At 37.0% G+C, this 22963-nt stretch overlaps 1 protein-coding gene across 6 annotated transcripts in view; it reads left to right on the plus strand.

Moving 5' to 3' along the window:
- NF1 (neurofibromin 1) overlaps positions 1 to 22963 on the plus strand; it is a 245995-nt gene that overhangs the window by 202165 nt on the left and 20867 nt on the right. For 5 of the 6 annotated variants that reach the window (XR_003792109.1, XM_029213370.1, XM_029213372.1 and 2 more), the window contains 12 exons: positions 8514 to 8707; positions 10105 to 10245; positions 10401 to 10680; positions 11162 to 11376; positions 11615 to 11676; positions 11820 to 11934; positions 12468 to 12569; positions 13817 to 13957; positions 16946 to 17072; positions 18834 to 18965; positions 19978 to 20113; positions 21273 to 21430. Coding sequence is in view for 5 of the 6 variants with exons in the window: in XM_029213370.1 (XP_029069203.1) it covers positions 8514 to 8707; positions 10105 to 10245; positions 10401 to 10680; positions 11162 to 11376; positions 11615 to 11676; positions 11820 to 11934; positions 12468 to 12569; positions 13817 to 13957; positions 16946 to 17072; positions 18834 to 18965; positions 19978 to 20113; positions 21273 to 21430 (1803 nt within the window). In the remaining variant the exon portion in view is untranslated. The remainder of the gene's footprint in view (positions 1 to 8513; positions 8708 to 10104; positions 10246 to 10400; positions 10681 to 11161; positions 11377 to 11614; positions 11677 to 11819; positions 11935 to 12467; positions 12570 to 13816; positions 13958 to 16945; positions 17073 to 18833; positions 18966 to 19977; positions 20114 to 21272; positions 21431 to 22963) is intronic. The other variant, XM_029213373.1, reaches the window with a different exon arrangement.

Consider the following 22963-nt stretch of genomic DNA (forward strand, 5'->3'; position numbering starts at 1 on the left):
TCTTTATGTCTGTCTGTCTTCAGATCCTATAGTAGTATAAATGTTATTCTTCTCCCAGCTTATTTCCTGACATTTTCTTTTTTTTAATTTATCAATGTCATGAATAATATCTTATAGTTTTTTTTTAATTATTTATTTATTTATTTATGGCTACGTTGGGTCTTCGTTGCTGCACGCGGGCTTTCTCTAGTTGCAGCGAGCAGGGACTACTCTTCGTTGCAGTCCATGGGCTTCTCACTGTGGTGGCTTGCCTTGTTACAGAGCACAGGCTCTAGGCACGTGGGCTTCAGTAGTTGTGGCACACGAGCTAGGTAGTCGTGGCCCACAGGCTCTAGAGTGCAGGCTCAGTAGTTGCACAAGGGCTTAGTTGCTCCGCGGCATGTGGGATCTTCCCAGACCAGGGCTCGAACACGTGTCTCCTGCATTCAGGCGGATTCTTAACCACTGTGCTACCAGGGAAGTCCCTCCTGACGTTTTCTTCCCTTCCCTTTCTCTCTCCATAATACATAAAACTTTTTTTTATGCATTCAAACACATTTCTTGATTTTTCTGTATTAAGTAATTGAAAGCTTTGAAAATTCCGTGAGACCAGATCACTATATATTTTTACAGTTAAGAAATGTAAGAATATAACCCTAAAAAGAAAATGTGTAAGACTGACAAAACAAGAAAAGTATAAAGCTTTATTGAAACATATTAATATGAAAAAAAAGATTTGAGTGAATGGACACAGGTATTGTGTTCCTGGATGAACAGTTCTTCCCAGATTATTACAATATCAATGTAATTCCTTTAAAATATCTGTGAGATTTGAGGATTAAGAATGAGGTAGAGGGCTTCCTTGGTGGCGCAGTGGTTGAGAGTCCACCTGCCAATGCAGGGGAAACAGGTTCGTGCCCCAGTCCGGGAAGATCCCACATGCCGCGGAGCGGCTGGGCCAGTGAGCCATGGCCACTGAGGCTGCGCGTCCGGAGCCTGTGCTCCGCAACGGGAGAGGCCACAACACTGAGAGGCCTGCATATCGCAAAAAAAAAAAAAGAATGAGGTAGAACTTTAAATGATTGTACATTTCACTAGAAAGTACAATAGCTAAGAAAATATTATAAGGAAAGAAAACTGAGAGGGGCTTGAATTAACAGATATGTTAACACATAACAACAGTGCAATAATTTAAACGGGTGTTCAAAAATCAGCAGTCACATCACTTTAAGAGAAACAGATTGATAAAGAAGTATCACAGACTAATAGAAGAATGAGTAAATCATTTAAGAAATGAGGCTGGGAAATGAATTAAGTTGGATCTTCATCTTAATGCCAAACCACAAGATGCCAAAATAAGTTCTAACTATCAACATATTTAAGAGTTGAGAGGAAACTTGCACAAGCCTCTTAGATAGCCTCATCCACCAGAGGGCAGACAGCAGAAGCAAGAAGAACTACAGTCCTGCAGCCTGTAGAACAAAAACCACATTCACAGAAAGATAGACAAGATGAAAAGGCAGAGGGCTATGTACCAGATGAAGGAACAAAATAAAACCCCAGAGAAACAACTAAATGAAGTGGAGATAGGCAACCTTCCAGAAAAAGAATTCAGAATAATGATAGTGAAGATGATCCAGGACCTCGGAAAAAGAATGGAGGCAAAGATGGAGCAGATGCAAGAAATGTTTAACAAAGACCTAGAAGAATTAAAGAACAAACAAACAGAGATGAACAATACAATAACTGAAATAAAAAATACACTAGAAAGAATCAATAGCAGAATAACTGAGGCAGAAGAACGGATAAGTGACCTGGAAGACAGAATGGTGGAATTCACTGCTGTGGAACAGAATAAAGAAAAAAGAATGAAAAGAAATGAAGACAGCCTAAGAGACCTCTGGGACAACATTAAACACAACAACATTCGCGTTATAGGGGTCCCAGAAGGAGAAGAGAGAGAGAAAGGACCTGAGAAAATATTTGAAGAGATTATAGTCGAAAACTTCCCTAGCATGGGAAAGGAAATAGCCACCCAGTTCAGGAAGCACAGAGAGCCCCATACAGGATAAACCCAAGGAGAAACATGCCGAAACACATAGTAATCAAATTGGCAAAAATTAAAAACAAAGAAAAATTAATTGAAAGCAGCAAGGGAAAAACAACAAATAACATACAAGGGAACTCCCATAAGGTTAACAGCTGATTTCTCAGCAGAACGTCTACAGGCCACAAGGGAGTGGCATGACATATTTAAAGTGATGAAAGGGAAGAATCTACAACCAAGATTACTCTACATGGCAAGGATCTCATTCAGCTTCAATGGAGAAATCAAAAGCTTTACAGACAAGCAAAAGCTAAGAGAATTCAGCACCACCAAACAACAAATGCTAAAGGAACTTCTCTAAGTGGGAAACATGAGAAGAAAAGAACCTACAAAAACAAACCCAAAACAATTAAGAAAATGGTCATAGGAACATACGTGTCGATAACTACCTTAAACGTGAATGAGTTAAATGCTCCAACCAAAAGACACAGGCTTGCTGAATGGATACAAAAACAAGACCCATATATATGCTGTCTACAAGAGACCCACTTCAGACCTAGGGACACATACAGACTGAAAGTGAGGGGATGGAAAAAGATATTCCATGCAAATGGAAATCAAAAGAAAGCTGGAGTAGCAATACTCATATCAGACAAAATAGACTTTAAAATGAAGAATGTTACAAGAGACAAGGAAGGACACTACATAATGATCAAGGGATCAATCCAAGAAGAAGATATAACAATTATAAATATATATGCACCCAACATAGGAGCACGTCAATACATAAGGCCACTGCTAACAGCTTTTATAAAAGAGGAAATCGACAGTAACACAGTAATAGTGGGGGACTTTAACACCTCACTTACACCAATCGACAGATCATCCAAAATGAAAATAAATAAGGAAACAGAAGCTTTAAATGACACAATAGGCCAGATAGATTTAATTGATATTTATAGGACATTCCATCCAAAAACAGCAGATTACACTTTCTTCTCGAGTGCGCATGGAACATTCTCCAGGATCGCATCTTGGGTCACAAATCAAGCCTCAGTAAATTTAAGAAAACTGAAATCATATCAAGCATCTTTTCTGACCACAATGCCATGAGATTAGAAATCAGTTACAGGGAAAAAAATGTAAACACAAACATATGGAGGCTAAACAATATGTTACTACATAACCAAGAGATCACTGAAGAAATCAAAGAGGAAATCAAAAGATACTTAGAGACAAATGACAATGAAAACATGACAATCCAAATCCTATGGGATGCAGCAAAAGCAGTTCTAAGAGGGAAGTTTATAGCTATACAAGCCTACCTCAAGAAACAAGAAAAATCTCAAATAAACAATCTAACCTTACACCTAAAGGAACTAGAGAAAGAAGAACAAACAAAACCCAAAGTTAGCAGAAGGAAAGAAATCATAAATATCAGAGCAGAAATAAGTGAAATAGACACAAAGAAAACAATAGCAAATATCAATAAAACTAAAAGCTGGTTCTTTGAGAAGATAAACAAAATTGATAAACCATTAGCCAGACTCATCAAGAAAAGGAGGAGGAGGACTCAATAAAATTAGAAATAAAGGAGAAGTTACAACAGACATGCAGAAATACAAAGCATCCTAAGAGACTACTACAAGCAACTCTATGCCAATAAAATGTACAACCTGGAAGAAATGGACAAATTCTTAGAAAGGTATAACCTTCCAAGACTGAACCAGGAAGAAATAATGAACAGATCAATCACAAATAATGAAATTGAAACTGTGATTAAAAATCTTCCAACAAACAAAAGTCCAGGACCAGATGGCTTCACAGGTGAATTCTATCAAACATTTAGAGAAGAGCTAACACTCTTCCTTCTCAAACTCATACAAAAAATTGCAGAGGAAGGAACACTCTCAAATTCATTCAATGAGGCCATCATCACCTGATACCAAAACCAGAAAAAGATACTACAAAAAAAGAAAATTACAGACCAATATCACTGATGAATATAGATGCAAAAATCCTCAGCAAAATAGTAGCAAACAGAATCCAACAACACATTAAAAGGATCGTACACCATGATCAAGTGGGATTTATCCCAGGGATGCAAGGATTCTTCAGTATACGCAAATCAATCAATGTGATACACCATATTAACAAATTGAAGAATAAAAACTATATGATCATCTCAATAGATGCAGAAAAAGCTTTCGACAAAATTCAACACCCATTTATGATAAAAACTCTCCAGAAAGTGGCCATAGAGGGAACCTACCTCAACATAATAAAGGCCGTATATGACAAACCCACAGCAAACATCATTCCCAGTGGTGAAAAACTGAAATCATTTCTTCTAAGATCAGGAACAAGACAAGGTTGTCCATTCTCACCACTATTATTCAGCATAATTTTGGAGGTCCTAGCCATGGCAATCAGAGAAGAAGAAGAAATAAAAGAAATACAGATTGGAAAAGAAGAAGTAAAACTGTCACTGCAGATGGCATGATACTATACATAGAGAATCCTAAAGATGCCACCAGAAAACTACTAGAGCTAATCAATGAATTTGGTAAAGTTGGAGGATACAAAATTAATGCACAGAAATCTCTTGCATTCCTATACACTAATGATGAAAAATCTGAAAGAGAAATTAAGGAAACACTCCCATTTACCATTACAACAAAAAGAATAAAATACCTAGGAATAAACCTTCCTAGGGAGACAAAAGACCTGTATGCAGAAAACTATAAGACACTGATGAAAGAAATTAAAGATGATACAAACAGATGGAGAGATATACCATGTTCTTGGATTGGAAGTATCAACATTGTGAACATGACTATACTACACAAAGCAATCTACAGATTCAATCCCTATCAAATTACCAGTGATATCTTTTACAGAACTAGAACAAAAAATCTTAAAATTTGTATGGAGACACAAAAGGCCCCGAATAGCCAAAGCAGTCTTGAGGGGAAAAAAATGGAGCTGGAGGAATCAGACTCCCTGACTGCAGACTATACTACAAAGCTACAGTAATCAAGACAATATGGTACTGGCACAAAAACAGAAATATAGATCAATGGAACAGGATAGAAAGCCCAGAGATAAACCCACGCACCTATGGTCAACTAATCTATGACAAAGGAGGCAAGGATATACAATGGAGAAAAGACAGTCTCTTCAGAAAGTGGTGCTGGGAAAACTGGACAGCTACATGTAAAAGAATGAAATTAGAACACTCCCTAACACGATACACAAAAACTCAAAATGGATTAGAGACTTAAATGTTAAGACCAGACACTATAAAACTCTTAGAGGAAAACATAGGAAGAGCACTCTTTGACCTAAATCACAGCAAGATCTTTTTTGATCCACCTCCTAGAATAATGGAAATAAAAACAAAAATAAACAAAGGAGACCTAATGAAACTTAAAACCTTTTACAAAACAAAGGAAACTACAAACAAGATGAAATGACAACCCACAGATTGGGAGAAAATATTTGCAAACAAATCAGTGGACAAAGGATTAATCTCCAAAATATATAAACAGCTCATGCAGCTCAGTATTAAAAAAAGACAACCAACCCAATCCAAAAATGGGCAGAAGACCTAAACAGACATTTCTCCAAAGAAGACATACAGATGGCCAAGAAGCACATGAAAAGCTGCTCAACATCACTAATTATTAGAGAAATGCAAATCAAAGCTACTATGAGGTATCACCTCACACCGGTTAGAATGGGCATCATCAGAAAATCTACAAACATCAAATGCTGGAGAGGGTGTGGAGAAAAGGAAACCCTCTTGCACTGTTGGTGGGAATGTAAGTTGATACAGCCACTGTGGAGAACAGTATGGAGGTTCCTTAAAAAAGTAAAAATAGAATTACTATATGACCCAGCAATCCCACTACTGGACATATATCCAGAGGAAAGCATAATTCAAAAAGACACCTGCATCCCAGTGTTCATTGCAGCACTATTTACGATAGCCAGGTCATGGAAGCAACCTAAATGCCCATCGACAGACGAATGGATAAAGAAGCTGTGGTACATATATACAATGGAATATTACTCAGCCAGAAAAAGGAACGAAATTGGGTCGTTTTTAGAGACGTGGTTGGACCTAGAGACTGTTAAACAGAGTGAAGTAAGTCAGAAAGAGAAAAATATTGTATATTAATGCATATATGTGGAACCTAGAAAAATGGTACAGATGAACTGGTTTGCAGGGCAGAAATTGAGACACAGATGTAGAGAACAAACGTATGGACACCAAGGGGGGAAAGCGGCGGGGGGAGGGTGGGTGGTGGTGTGATGAATTGGGAGATTGGGATTGATATATATACACTAATATGTATAAAATGGATAACTAATAAGAACCTGCTGTATAAAAAAAATAAATAAAATTCAAAAAAAATATAAAAACTGGGACCATTTAAAAAAGAAAAGGAAGAATAATATCTAGTTGCTTTGTGAGTAAGGACTTACGAAGCAAAAAAGTTACAGATGGAAACAAAGGAATTGGTGAACAGTTTTGACCATGTAAAACTTCAAAATCTCTACTTAAAAAAAAAAAAAGTAAAAGGTAGATTTAAAAAAAAACTTAAGTATGCTTGCAGCAGATATGAGAAAAGCGTAATATCTATATCATGAAAAATGCTTACGGATTAATAAGAAAAATGGATCAACAGTAACATGCCGGTCATACTAAGAAAGAATATGTTTTTAAGAGTTCACTAATAAATTCAAAGAAGTTCAAACTGAAAGAATAGTAAGATAATATATTCAACTATCAAATTGGCAAAGATATTTTTTTAAAAATTCAGTGTCGATGTCTTTGGAATTGTGAACAGGGCAGCTTTTCTAGAAAGCAGTTTTGACATGGATATCAATCACCTTATGGATGTTTATAGCTTTTGGAATCATAATTCCACTTTTTAGAATTTATCCTAAGGAATTAATATTCATATGTTTATCATAGCATTATTTTTTATTTAGGTTTTTTTAATTCAGGTAGATCTTATCAATAAAGTGCCCAAATTTTAAATGAACAGCTTGATTAAGTTTTACATGTGCATACACCACAAAACCATCTCCCAGGTCAAGATACAGGACATTTCCAGCATCCGGAAGGCTCCTCTCAGTCAGTACCTGTCCTCACCAAGAGTAACCAGTATTATGACCTCTGTTGCCGTAGATCTATTTTGAACTTCACATAACATTATTTATAATAGCAAAAAATTGAAACAGTCTAAAAGTAGATAATGAAGAACTGACTACTTTGTTGGATCTCCATGTGATGAAATAATATGAAGCCATTAAAAACGTTTTTGGTATGGAATTTCAGTTTGGGAAGATGAAAAAGTTCTGGAGATGGATGGTGGCGATGCTTGCACAACACTGTGAATGTACTTAATGCCACTGAACTGTAAACCTTAAAATGGCAGATTTTACGTTATGTGTATTTTAACATAATTAAAAAATGTTTTGGGTGCTCTAGGTGAAGTTATATAGAGGAATTTTTGCATTCTTTTTGTATGTTTTTGTAAGTCTGAAGTTATTTCAAAATAAAAAGTTGTAAAATGTCTTTGGAGAATTTTTATTGTTGAGTAAATCTCAGTATAATATATAGTGAAAAAATATTCAGGTCATACTACATATATAGCGTAACCCTAATTTTTTGTGGAGGAGTTGGGATGGGTTATGTGTGTGTATACACACATGTGAATATACATTATCTTTGCATAGATTTGAAAGCCTATGGAGAGATCAAGAGATACACCAATATATTGATATCGGTTTCATTATTGTGGTGATACTTTCCTTTTACCAGACTTCCTGTGATTACCCACATATTCCTTTTACAATTAGAATAAAGCAAGAAAAATTTTAACTAGAAGTTATTAAAAGGGAGAAAAATAAGGACTTCCCTGGTGGTGCAGTGGTTAAGAATCCACCTGCCAATGCACGGGACACTGGTTCGAGCCCTGATCTGGGAAGATCCCACATGCCGCGGAGCAGCTAAGCCTGTGCGCCACAACTACTGAGCCCACGTGCCACAACTACTGAGGCCCGTGCGCCTAGAGCCCATGCTCCACAACGAGAGAAGCCACCGCAATGAGAAGCCCACGCACCACAACCAAGAGTAGCCCCTGCTCGCCACAACCAGAGAAAAGCCCGCGCACAGCAATGAAGACCCAACACAGCCCAAAAAAATAAAATAAATTTATTTTTTTTTAAATGGGAGAAAAATAAAACTTTTCAAAAATTGGCTTAATGACTTTGAAGATTACTTTCTTTAAGGGTTGTTCTCTTTCTTCATCTCTATCTTCCGTCATATATTTGCCAAGTCTCTTTTCTCCAGGTCTGATTCTAGGTAATGGTCTTTATCTTTTACCATTTTTCCCCCAATCTTTTATTTTAAAATAATTGTTGATGTAATTTTCATGGACCATCTGTGCTAATAGTGTATTTTTTTCCCCAGGTATTGAATTGAAACACCTTTGTTTGGAATACATGACTCCGTGGCTGTCAAATCTAGTACGTTTTTGTAAGCACAATGATGATGCCAAAAGACAAAGAGTTACTGCGATTCTTGATAAGCTGATAACAATGACTATAAACGAGAAACAGATGTATCCATCTATTCAAGCAAAAATATGGGGGAGCCTTGGGCAGGTATTGAGTTTGCTCAAATATTTATCTAGTACCTCCTTGGTGGAGATATTTATCTGATACCCACGTTGTACAAAGCACTAAGCTAGGGATATAGCTGTATAAAAGACAGTCCCCTCTTTCAAAAAGCATGCAGACACCCACCTAATTCTTGATCTGCTTCAGAATTGTTCAAGTCTAATGCATGTCTCAGAGCCAGAGAAACACTAATTATTTTAGCACTCTTCTCCATGGCATAGTTACAGTCATCCCACAGAATTCTCAGTGTGTAGAACCCACAGGTGCTGAGGGCCAGCTGTACTATGCCATTTTTTATGTAAGGGACTTGAGCATCCCGGGAATCTGGTATCTGCAGGGAGTCCTGGAACTAATCTCCAAGGATACCAAGGGATGGCCGCATGTAGAATTTAACTGTAAAAATCTGATGTTGTTTTTAATAAATAGTGCATTAGAGTGTATTCTAGTACCCTGTATACCATAGGTGTCAGTAAATGTTTGCTAATGATGTTATTTGGGCCACCTGCTCTCACTTATAGTACCAGCATAAGAATGCCAATATTAAAATAGTATAATGTAACTATGTTTTATCTGACAAGATTTATGCTACCATTTCTTCAAGATAATCATTGAAGGAGGCGATACCCTTACTCAATGCTGTGAATCCTCCAAATAATTTTAAATGACCTTGGAGCCATTTTTGTAGCTCTACAAAACATCTCAGTACTTGATGTCATTCCTGTATTTTAAAATAATTGTACTTTATACTGCTCGTACATACTGTCTTAGAAGAGAACAGAGGTGCTTTAAGAGTGAGTGAAAATAGGACTTCCCTGGTGGCGCAGTGGTTAAGAATCCGCCTGCCAATGCAGGGGACACGGGTTCGATCCCTGGTCTGGGAAGATCCCACATGCCGTGGAGCAGCTAAGCCTGTGCACCACAACTACTGAGCCTGCGCACCTAGATGCCGTGTTCCACAACAAGAGAAGCCACCGCAATGAGAAGCCCGCACACTGCAACGAAGAGTGGCCCCCGCTCACCGCAACTAGAGAAAGCCTGCCCGTGTGCAGCAGCGAAGACCCCACACAGCCAAATAAATTAATTAATTAAATAAAATAGTAAAAAAAAAAAAAAAAAAAAAAGAGTGAAAATAATATACGTAGAGATTTTAAATTTTTGAATGCCAGTCTCTGAAGGAATTGAGGGAATATTCTCATCCTTTCCTGGATATTTTATGATAAATTATATTTATTGACAGGTCTCTAAATAAAGCCTAGTATTTTGGAGGCCTCAGGTAAAATAGAATTTTCATGTTGATTGGGCTACTCCTTGAACTATTTTTAAGTTAAAAATTAAGTTGGCAGAATGGCTAAAACATAAGTTATCTTTCCCTCTTCCACTAGATTACAGACCTCCTTGATGTTGTCCTAGACAGTTTCATCAAAACCAGTGCAACGGGTGGCTTGGGATCAATAAAAGCTGAGGTGATGGCAGATACTGCTGTAGCTTTGGCTTCTGGAAATGTGAAATTGGTTTCAAGCAAGGTAATCCCTTTTCCTTTGCCTTCTGGGCTATGGCTTGATGTGTCTATTTTTATTATCAGGAGGTTTTCTGTTTTATAACGAGTCATTTTAAACTGAAATTTTTTGTGATAAAACTTTTTAACTCCCATGTTTTTTATAATTCTTCTTCTTTACAGGTTATTGGAAGGATGTGCAAAATAATTGACAAGACATGCTTATCTCCAACTCCTACTTTAGAGCAACATCTCATGTGGGACGATATTGCTATTCTAGCCCGCTACATGCTAATGCTGTCCTTCAACAATTCCCTGGATGTGGCAGCTCATCTCCCCTACCTCTTCCACGTCGTTACTTTCTTAGTAGCCACAGGGCCACTCTCCCTTAGAGCTTCCACACATGGACTGGTCATTAATATCATTCACTCTCTGTGCACTTGTTCTCAGCTTCATTTTAGTGGTAAGTTCCAGGAAAGCCATTTGCGTTTCACCAGTTCCTTTCTCCATTTTACACCACTTGACTGGCATAGATTACCTTATTATTTATTACGGTACCTTAATACCAAGCTGCTTAGTCAAGCCTATGTTAATGATATGAAATATAATCAAATCAAAAAGAAAAAGAATGAATTACTTGCATTCCATCTCAAGCCATGACAAAGATATTCTGTGCACGTTTGTCATGTAGACTCTAGTAGTTATCACATAAGCTAAAGGCTCAGCACTGGTTGACAGTGTTGCTTTACTAGCACAAATTTGTACATAAAGGGAGTTAAGTAATGAGCATTAAGCTCATGTATCCAGAAGGTTGGTTTAGGGCGCATTGTTATGTAATTTTGATATGATATTCAAATTATCTAAATTCAAAATGAAATATGGCGCTTTAGAATTTAAAAAATTGTATCTTTAAAGTCTTTACTTGTTCCTTTTTTCTTTTACAGAAGAGACCAAGCAAGTTTTGAGACTCAGTTTGACAGAGTTCTCATTACCCAAATTTTACCTGCTGTTTGGCATTAGCAAAGTCAAGTCAGCTGCTGTCATTGCCTTCCGCTCCAGCTACCGGGACAGGTCATTCTCTCCTGGCTCCTATGAGAGGGAGACTTTTGCTTTGACATCCTTGGAAACAGTCACAGAAGCTTTGTTGGAGATCATGGAGGTATAGAAGGCAAAATGATAAGAAACTAAGCTCATTTTTAAAAATCCACTGGTACTGTATAGAAGAAATACTGGTTTATTCTGCCGTTTTGCACTTAATGCTTAAATAAAAACACTCCCATGGAATGTGTTTATTGGTAATATATATGTCACTTGTTTAGTGCCATTATAATAAACATTTTTTAATGTTTCTATAAACATTTATATACATAAATATATTCAGAGTATCTTTTTTTTAGGCATGTATGAGAGATATTCCAACATGCAAGTGGCTGGACCAGTGGACAGAACTAGCTCAAAGGTACGTCCCAAGTAAATTTAAGTTGCAAAAGTACGTGTACTGTTGAAAAGATAGATACTATTGCATAATCAGTATTTTAATTAATTATTTAATATATATAAACACAAAGGTTTTCATAAGCTCTTTGGATCTTTAAATTGCAGATTTGCATTCCAATATAATCCATCCCTGCAACCAAGAGCTCTTGTTGTCTTTGGCTGTATTAGCAAACGAGTGTCTCATGGGCAGATAAAGCAGATTATCCGTATTCTCAGCAAGGTACCTCCTCCTCTCCTCCCAACTATTTGTTGCTCCCAAGTTGTAAAGTATATCTTGAATTTTTCTAAGGGACATTTAAATTTGAATTTAATAAAATATCTTGTATGTTGCTTATTGAATCTTTAAAAAATGGGTTTTGATTATTTTTTTATTGTAATTCTTTGAAGTGAAGATACCTCTCTCTAGAGAACATACCTTAAAAAGAAAATTAAGTATTTCTTTTGGTAGAAGGTACTCTTAATATTTTATTATAAGCATTTAACTAGATGGTAAGACTAGCCTTATATAAAATTATATAATTTGTAATTACCTGTAATAATGCCTGATTTCTTATATTAGAATATAATATAGAAATATTTTAAAATAAGAACCCAAATGTGCTTTGAGCTAGCTACCAAAATCACCATAGCACTGGAAATAATCCTCACACTTATTAAATAAGGAATTGTTCCTGAAATAATTCTGAGATTCAGTTTAGGAGTTAATGTTTTATTTCAATGAAAGTAAAATAAAGAATTCTGTTTCCCTAAAAGGCGCTTGAGAGTTGCTTAAAAGGACCTGATACTTACAACAGTCAAGTTCTGATAGAAGCTACAGTAATAGCACTAACCAAGTTACAACCACTTCTTAATAAGGTAATTACTGTGTAGAAAATGAGTGCATTCATTTTGGGTGTCAGTGTTAAATGTTATTTTCTTTCAGAATTCAGAAAATAAGATGGATTGAGAAGTTACAAAGAAAGAGCTATAGTTAAAGTAGAACTTCCTGCCTTAAAATTTAGTTGTTTGAAGTATTTACGTTAGAGGAAGAATAAGTATGGGCAGTACGTTCTCAAATGCTTCTGTGTTGTCTCATCAGTGCTAAAGGACAGATGGGTATATATTCTTAATTCTTTTATCCAGTAAGTAATAATTGGGCATCTGCTATGTGCCAAGTACTGTTTTAGGTACTAGAGATATATAGCTGAACATAGCCAATAAAATTATCTGGCTTCATGGAACTTTCATTCTAGGGTGAATGTGGAAGTTGAGGAGTGGCTAGATAATAAAGTAATTAAAATACATGATATATTAATTGGTGACCATTATTGTGAAGAAATGTAAAGCTGGGTAAAGTATACCTGATAATCAAAAGTTTGGGTGCTAAATGAAGGTAATGTTTAAAAGGAATAAAATGATACTAGCCACTGTTTTAGGGTGGTCTGAGATCATCTCAGCTTTGTGACCTCAAGCGGATCATTTAACATCTGGACATCATGTTTCCACATTGATAAAATGAGTAAAATGGACTAGATGATGGCCTAGTATTATCTTCCAACTCGGAAGTCATATTCTGTGAATTAAGTACAAAGATATGCCAGATTTCAGAGAGATTACTGAGAAATAAATACTTGTATATTCCTGGTATTGAGTTATATGTTCTACAAACATTCTAATCCTAACTTATACAAAATGGTTCTCTCGTCTTCACTGTGAGGGTGAAGGTCATTCTGGCGGTCGTGTGCACAGTGGATTGGAGCGGGGGAAACTGGAGGCAGAAAGAATCTGCATTTAGAATAAAGAAGGTTGGCACGGCACAGTGTCATTAGCAATAAACAGGCACAAAAGGGACTACGTTGGAAGCATCAACAAAACTTGGTGACCAGGTTTTAGAATCCAAGAATACAGAGCAATCAAAGGAGATGCCAAGGTTCTCAGCCTGGTAACAGTGTCTTTAGTTACACACGTGGAATAGAGGAAGAACTTACTGATATATTTACCTTATCCAGAAGAGAAAACATGCATAATTTGTGGGATAACATGATCTGTTTTGTACTGCAGTGTGTTTTGATGAGGCTGTTTGTGGTTCATCTTGCTAACCTGTAGTGCGTCTCCCTTGCCAGGACTCCCCTCTGCATAAAGCCCTCTTTTGGGTAGCTGTGGCCGTGCTGCAGCTTGATGAAGTCAACTTGTATTCAGCGGGCACCGCACTTCTGGAACAAAACCTGCACACCTTAGACACTCTCCGGATATTCAATGACAAGGTGAATAAGCTTCCACTTGGTATTCCTAAATGCCAAGCACATTAGAGCTCCTCCCTCTCTTCTTGTTGTTATCTTTTAAAATCAGAAGAGGTCCATAACTTAAATATGAATTTCTGTAATGCAACTTATTATGAGTATAGTTCCTTACCAGCTCATAAAAACTGTTTAAACTTTGCATATTTTTAATATAAAAATAGCAGAAAACAGTATTTGCCCAATATTAGTAAACAGAATAGGTATAAAAATAGTAATAACAGTAGCTACCATGCTAGGCCCTATGCTGTCCAATGCACTCTACACTCAGTCGTAATTTCATAACCCAAAGGTAAAGGTTAGCCTTCCCCACCCCCATTTCACTTCACAAAGAAATAATCTGAAAATTAGCTTACTTTTATTGAATTATGGTACTTAACGGAAAATAGGTATAATTAGAAGCAGATAAGGAATTTGGAGAGTCTAAAGGAAGCTTTTGGATACTTAATTGTACTAGTTTTTTGTTTGCTTAATCCCACTTTAAAACATACCATCACCACCCCTCTTAACATTTATCAGCCTTGATTGAGGTTGGATTTTGGTTCACAGAGGATAGTGGAAGGAATATAACAGTAAGAAATTGTATTCCTTTTGTCTTTGGAGAAAAGAAATGGGACGAGTCTAGGAGAAAAGAGAGGAATTTTAAGATAGATGTGTGTATATAACAAGAGATTTGCTTGAAGTTAAATTAACAGAGCTTGTGGGTAGAAAGAAACAGAACCAGAGCACGGTTTTAAGTGTGAAGGTACCTCATCTAAAAATTATTTGTTCAGTCTTATGTAGACCCAGAACAGCTGGGGCTCTGGGAAGTATGGAAACAAAATTATAGAGATAGAAGCTACCTTGAAGTTTATCAGCCAGACCTCCATTTTACAAGATAGAAAAGAACAAAGAAGTCAAGTAACTTGTTCGTGTTTGTACATCTGATGTGGGACTAGAACCTCTCTTTCCTAATCCCCATTGCCGTTTTCTGGGATGGTCTTGGGACAGTGGTGGTCAGAGAGATAGCTAGCTATTGGCCATTTCTGTGAATATAAGAATAGTCGAAAGTGAAGTGTTTGTCTAGGAATATCTGCCTTGGCATTTTCATTGCCAGAATAGCCCATTAGCAGAAGCTAATATTGCCTCCAGTGCACCAGGATACTAGGAATCAGAGATAATAAAGCCTGTTAAAAGTCACCAGAATGAACGATGAATAAGGTCTGAGAATCTGTTGTATAACCTGGTGACTGTAGTTGATAACACTGTAGTGTATAATTGAAATTTGCTAAGAGAATAGAACTTAAATGTTCTCACCAAAACGGGGGATGGGATATGAATATGTGAGGTGATGGATGTGTTTATTAACTTAATGCGGGGAATCCTTTCACAACATGTATGTGAAAGGGTATATATTCATCATTCAAATCATCACATTGCACACTTTAAATATCTTACAATTTTATTTGTCAGTTATACCTCAATAAAGCTGAAAATATATATATAAATTGAACATATAGTAGGTTAATACTTTATGTAATATTTATATGATATTCTGCAATTTGTTTTTTTATTTAACAATATAAAGTGAACATCTTTCTAAGCATGTATCTATGCACACACACACATAAATGTGTGTGTATATATATACATTTGTATGTGTGTGTATAATTCTTTCTCATGGCTGCAGAGTATTTTACAGTATGCATGAAGCACAATTTATTCAACCATTTGCCCATTAATGAACATTTGATTTGTTTGTCATCTTTTCTATTATAAAAAATGCTCGAAACATCTCTCTACATTTATTTTATAGACTCATGCTTTTCTTTCTTTGAGATAGAAATCTAGACAGACCTGAACATGATCCTAAGTACCTTCAGTTTTTGCTTTAAAAAAATCTCTGTGCATAAGGAAATCACAGGGCTTCTTTTTTTAAAATGCAAATTCCCGGTCCTTATCACCTCTCATGATTCTGAGATGGAACCCAGTACTTTCCACCTTTAAACAAGCATCATCAGTGACTTTAAAGCAGGTATTCCTGGTACCACACGTTAGGAAACATTGACGTATGTGCACTGCCATACGTAAAACCGATAGCTGGTGGGAACCTGCTGTATAGTGCAGGGACCTCAGCTCCGTGCTCTGTTTCGACATAGATGGGTGGGATGGGGGTGGGGGTGGGGAGGTCCAAGAGGGAGGGGATATATGTATACATATAGCTGATTCACTTCCTTGTACAGCAGAAACTAAAACACTGTAAAGCAACTATACCCCAGTTTTTAAAAAATCTTAATTTAGAGGTCAAGTTACACAGTATTTTTGAGTTTCAATTTCCTTGTTTTCCCACACTAGAATGTCACATCCACCAGGGCGAGTAGTTTCTGTCTGTTTAGTTCACTGACGTACTTGCAGAGCCTAGAACCATGCCTGGCACATCAAAACATATAATGAGTATTTGATAAGTAAAAGAATGAGTGAATGAATCTGTCAATCTGTAAAGTAGAGCTAATACCTATTACATAGAATTGCTTTAAGGTTTCAATACAATAATGTATCTAACACTTGTATACAGCAGGCGCTCAGTAAATATGAACTCTCTTCATTCTCTTGAATTTCCAGTCATCATAGTACACGAAGTGCCAGCTACAGTTCAGTGCATGGTCTTATTTAAAATAACAATAATTTTAGTTTTTAAAAAGTCACCAGGATATAAATTGACAGTCACTTACTTTGCATTGTAAATCAAAGCTGTTTTATCTTCCATCACCTTATTATTTGTATGCTTAACTATCTTGCACGAATTTATTTGCAGTACCTTAAATGTTCTGTGGTTTTCTGTAGTCACCTGAAAATAATTTCTCTCAACCTGAAAGGAGTATTTACCTTGTCACAGCTGTTGAACACAAACAAAAACCAATAAGTGATCCTTCCTGTGTGGACCCCGTCAACCATCTCATGATTATTTTTTAATAGAGTCCAGAGGAAGTATTCATGGCGATCCGGAATCCTCTGGAATGGCACTGCAAACAAATGGATCATTTTGTTGGACTCAATTTCAACTCTAACTTTAACTTCGCACTGGTTGGACACCTCTTAAAAGGTAGAGGCCTTATGTCAGAATATTTTTATGAAATGGTGTCGGGAAGCCAGAAGTAACTGAAATGATTGAGTGCTTGAAATAATTTGGCTCATGTGTCTCACTTTATACGCAACTGTATGTCTTACTGAGTTATGTTTTGTTCAGTATATATTTCAATAGAGCCTAATTTCCACATCACGTATCAAATTTCCTTTAAAAAGCAAAGGAGTTGATTCTTATAAAATTTCTAAGTACTTTCTAATAGCTGTTTTATTAATTAATGCTACTTATTGATAAGTATCTTTTTGATTATCAAAATAAGATAGACTGCAAATCAATAAATGTTATTTGAGTAACTTCATGTTAGAAAATGTTATGTTAGAGATTTGACCACAGATTTTCTTAACTTGTTACTAATTTACTGTTGATCAGTCCGATTATCACATACCATAGACCCTCACCCTTCTGGTGCCCCATCCTCCCACCTCCGCATTTCTGTACTGCTTACAGCAGCGACCTCCAGCTCTTCCTCAGAGCCAGCTTGTTCACTCCCTCACCTGACTTTACTCCCTACTGGTGACTTCGCTGAGTGTTAGTTTTGGTTTATCAGTGTGGGGCAGTCATGGCCCAAGACTGCAGTTAACAGGAATAGCAAATGGGGTGAGTCAGAAGCAAAAACAGTGTAAAGTATGGCCTGGGATAAGGAGCTGGCATGAGTTGCTGGCTTTAGATTTGGCCAAAATTAGAGACTCAAACTAGAGCTTGAATCTGCAGTTTTGTATCAATTTAAATGATTGTTAAGCTTGAGGGATCATAGAGGTTCCCCCAGTTTTTAACCAAATATATATATATACACCTACCATTGTGAATGTATACATTTGATTTCACCACCTTATGAAATTTCTGCAAAAAACATTGACAGTTTTAATCTCTTAAGTGAATAGGCATTGCTCAAAAGATATTACATTTACCACAGGATACCAAGAAGATGGATTGCAACTAGGCTGATAAAATGCTTGTTTATTCTGTATTTCTAAAAGAATACCAAATAATTTCAATGTACAAATCCCCTATTTTAAATGGAGTAGCATTAGTGATTAAAAGTTGTCCAGAGATCAAGCTTACCCTCTAATCAACCAGATTCTTTGGGCTCTGAGAGCTTATACTCCCTATATCATAAGGCTTTTTTCTTTAATTAAAAAGAAAATTTAAGGGCTTCCCTGGTGGCGCAGTGGTTGAGAGTCCGCCTGCCGATGCAGGGGACGCGGGCTCGTCCCCCGGTCCGGGAAGATCCCACATGCCGCGGAGCGGCTGGGGCCGTGAGCCATGGCCGCTGAGCCTGCGCGTCCGGAGCCTGTGCTCCCCAACGGGAGAGGCCACAGCAGTGAGAGGCCCGCGTACCGCAAAAAAAAAAGAAAAATTTAAGTGATAGAACCCTATTTTCAAAGCATATCGTAAGGCAAACTATACTAAATAGGTTTTTAAAAATTCCTTGTGCTGCTTTAGGGAATAGAAGATCTGAAAACACCATCATCTTCTAATTTCCCTCCCCCTGAGGTACCTTTGAGTTCCAGGGAACATTATTCTATTCTATACATTTTTGGTGCTTAATCCTATATGTAATTAATTAACTATTAACATATGTATATATTTTACCTTCCCAAATGGCTATTCCCCTTACATACTTCCTTTCCTTGCAGAGTTGCTAGTCACAGAAAAAGAATTCAACAGATACTTGTTGAAAGAATGAATTAACTTCTTGTTTGTTTTTATTTTTTGTAGGATACAGGCATCCTTCACCTGCCATTGTTGCAAGAACAGTCAGAATTTTGCATACACTACTAGCTCTGGTTAATAAACATAGAAATTGTGACAAATTTGAGGTGAATGCACAGAGCGTGGCTTACTTGGCAGGTAAAAACAGAAAATAGACAAAATTAATCTTACCACAGTTATATCTAAGGACCGTGAAAAAGGTACAGACACCTCTGGGTCCTTCCGCTGGTTGCTTGGCAGGGTAAAGAGCTCACATTTCAGTCCTGTGGTGTTGGTCAAAATTTGGAAAGTTTTGCCAAAACATTTTTCCTTATAAAAGAATTTGCATTAATGTGTGAAATGTGTTCCCTTAGTCATCTTTGGTTCAAGACACCACGTGGCTCCCTGTTGTCTGTCGTAAAATCTAAAAGCCTCAGCCTAGCATCCTGGGCCCTTAAGCAGCCCTCCTGATTCTGTCCTCTTTCTCTAATTTCATAGGCCTCATTTTTTATTACCTCTCCAAATGGATGGGCTATTTTAAGCTAATCTACTTGCCATCTCCTGGAAGTGCCTTTGTGCTTCTTTAATATTCATTTCTGATGCCCTTTGTTTTACCTAGACTCTCTGCCCATCCCCACCATTCCATCATACCATCCCTATCTGCTCTTACCTGATTTGTGATTCTCCTCTCAACAGCACTTAGCACTTATGTATAACACAGTTTTTGAACATCGTTGTTTGTTGGAAAGTGCTGATTCCCAGTTTAGCAGACTTCAGTGTGTGGCAACTTTTTTGTTTGAATTATTTGACCTTGGGCAAATCATTTAACATTTCTCAGAGTATTTTTCTTTATCTAAGAAATGGACCTTATAGTCCTGCCCTGCCTACATTTTGTGTTTGTTGAGGTCCAGTGTTTATTAAAGCACTTGACTAATATAAGGTGCTATTTGACTCTCTTTGTAAGTTTCGTGTTTACATGCAGTCTTCCAAAACAGACTGTAAACGCTTTAGCATAAACAAGTCTGTCCTAAGTGTTTTATATCCTTAAACTTCATACTCTCATGTTTAATAGCTGTTACTCTCTTCAGGAGGTTGTAAGAAGTATAACCTAATTTAAGTCACGCACTTGTGATTTATTAAGTTTTAAAATCTTCCTTCTTTTTCCTTTTAGCTTTACTTACAGTGTCTGAGGAGGTTCGAAGTCGCTGTAGCCTAAAACATAGAAAGTCTCTTCTTCTTACTGATATTTCAATGGAAAATATTCCTATGGATACATATCCCATTCATCATGGTGACCCTAGCTATAGGTAAATGGACTTCTTCTCCCACAATTACATAATTACAATCAGGTTTCAGTATTCCATGCCAATGGAGGCAAGTGGGCAGAGTAATCCAGAAGGTAATATAGGAGGGACTCTAAAGATAACCTAGGAAGAGTGTGTAAATCAAAACGCATTTTATAAATGTACGGTATTTTGTGTGTTAGTTGAAGGAAAGTTCTTCTAATTGTGCTAATTAGTTAACAATAGTTTGCCTCTTTTTAAGCACAGATCAGTTGAACAATGAAAAGAGATGATCTTGAAAGTATCAGATTCCTAGGAAAAGGCCTAGGAAAACCTAATGTGAAATATAAGCAACATTACATGCTTAATGATAGAAAACTAAGCTATACAGATTTGTAAAAAGATACACATGCCAACATATTTATTGTATTTACTCATATCACACTAAAGTTACTAAAAAGTTTTCTATAGTACAGATTTAGATGTTAAGATAATCAAATTATATCCTGTTGTATGTTGCTTTGAGTGGTATATTTTTCACTAAAACGTAGAGAAATTACATGAAAATAGCATCATTTGGAGTTTTTTTATATTTTCAATTCAACAAAGATACCTTTAAGTTTTAGGTACAGTGTTGAAAATGGGAAAATAATCTTGTATTTGTAGTGCTTATATCATTAAATTTATCAACATCCCACTTTTTGATAAAAAGCCCTCAGCAATTTCCAGCTGAGATGTTAACAATGTATGCAAAAGCTTTCCAGGCATACTTGGCTTTCAGTAGTCTTACTCTTCAGTCATTCCTATGATTATATTTCTTTGAGATATGCCCTTTTTTGTTATGAAAAGGAGAAAGGGAGGTTGACTGTGTTCCCCCTTGGTTTTTAAACCAGGGATACAATTGCTTATTTAGACTTGATTCTCCCTGATTAAAAAATCAATGCAGTACAGTTCAGTTGAGCATTTGTTGAGTACCTACTGTGTATAAGATGTCATGGCAAGAAAGTGGATACTTCCTGGGGATAGATTAAGAGTTTGTACCCTAAAGAGCGAGCTTTAAAGTACAGTTTTAAAATTACTTGATCGCTGCCATTGGGAAATATAGTAGCCAATTAGAAGGGCCAGCAGTGGTTGTATTTGTCATCATGTTTATTGATTCTTCTCAATTGTTTTAATCTCTCAGGACACTAAAGGAGAATCAGCCATGGTCCTCTCCCAAAGGTTCTGAAGGGTACCTTGCAGCCAGCTATCCACCTGCGGGCCAGACCAGTCCCCGAGCCAGGAAATCCATGAGTTTGGACATGGGGCAGCCTTCTCAGGCCAACACGAAGAAGTTGCTTGGTTAGTTTATCTAAATTATGTAGAAAGTTTTAGAATTCTTTTCAAAAATGGTCAGATACTTTCACTCCTGGAAAATTATTTGAAGCTGTTCAAGATGATCAAAATCTCCTGTTTTTGATGTAGGAAAGTTTTTGATGCCAATTATGAGAGAGTTTGATAGATCAGTTAAGCCATATCAGTTAAGATAGAGGAATGAGAATGAGATCTTGAAACAGTTTTGGAGGGATTCTTAGACTAAATATTGTGGCTCTACTTGTTTTACTCTGCCTTGGCCAGGCAGAAGGGAAATGCGAGTAAGAGAGACATTAGATACTCACAGAAAAGGAAGAGTCTTGCAGCATTCAGATGCAGGGCCTTTAACAATGTATTTCCCAAAATTACCCTCTGAGGACAGAATACATAAATATGCTATGAAGCTATAATAATACTATTTGCCATCTTTTCTTTAAAAAAACAAAAAGGTAAGAGTTTTTGATTACTGTATTTTTTTATTACTGTAAGAAGATAGGGTTCTTGGAAGTTAAAATTGCTCGGTTATATCAACATTTGATCATGAGAAATATACCTGAAATGCTGTGAGACACTTTTTCCCTTTTCAAAAACTGAAGTAAATAATGAGAGAGCCCACTGATCCCACCTCACCACAGATTGAATGTAAAGGTGCTCTTACACAACTTTGGCTAAAGAAGTATAAAATAAATAACCTGCCAATAAACCATGAGAGAAGTTGAAACCATGAGTGTTAATCACTATTACTAGTCACATAGGACTGTTATCTTTTGTTTATTTATTTATTTTTGGCTGCATTGGGTCTTTGTTGCTGTGCACAGCCTGTCTCTAGTTGTGGTGAGCGGGGGCTACTCTTTGTTGCTGTGCACAGGCTTCTCATTGCGGTGGCTTCTCTTGTTGCGGAGCACGGGCTCTAGGTGCACGGGCTTCAGTAGTTGCAGCACATGGGCTCAGTAGTTGTGGCACACGGACTTAGTTGCTCCGCAGCATGTGGGATCTTCCTGGACCAGGGCTCGAACCCGTGTCCCCTGCATTGGCAGGCGGATTCTTAACCACTGCACCACCAGGGAAGTCCCAAGGACTGTTACCTTTTGTTTGAGTTCCTTTCTCTTTATACTTTTCCATAAATAATGTTATAGGAGTTTCCTGGTTACTTTGTGTTTTGTGATTGAGTTTTCATGCCAAGGAAGTTGTAAATGAAAAACTAACTTCAGAGAAAATGCAATATTGAATTCATTCAACCCATGTGATAGACGAAAAAGTTATAGTCTTTGCCCTGGAGGAGCTCATAGTTTGGTGGCTAAGACTTAAAATCAGACAATTGCAACAGCATCCCCAGGTGCCATTAAAGTAAGGAAATTAGGAAAAGCTACAGAGAGGAGGTAACATTTGAACCAGACCTTGAAAATTTAATACATGCTTGCCCAGTAGGCACAGGATAAGGAAGGCATGTATTCAAGAGAGGGGGGAAATAGCATGAATAAAGCAAAGTCAGGAAAAGCACTTGGGTACGAAATGAGGCTA

This window comes from Monodon monoceros, unplaced genomic scaffold (assembly GCF_005190385.1).
Source record: "Monodon monoceros isolate NGI ecotype Baffin Bay Population unplaced genomic scaffold, NGI_Narwhal_1 Super_Scaffold_9, whole genome shotgun sequence".
Classification (NCBI taxonomy): Eukaryota; Metazoa; Chordata; class Mammalia; order Artiodactyla; family Monodontidae; genus Monodon; species Monodon monoceros.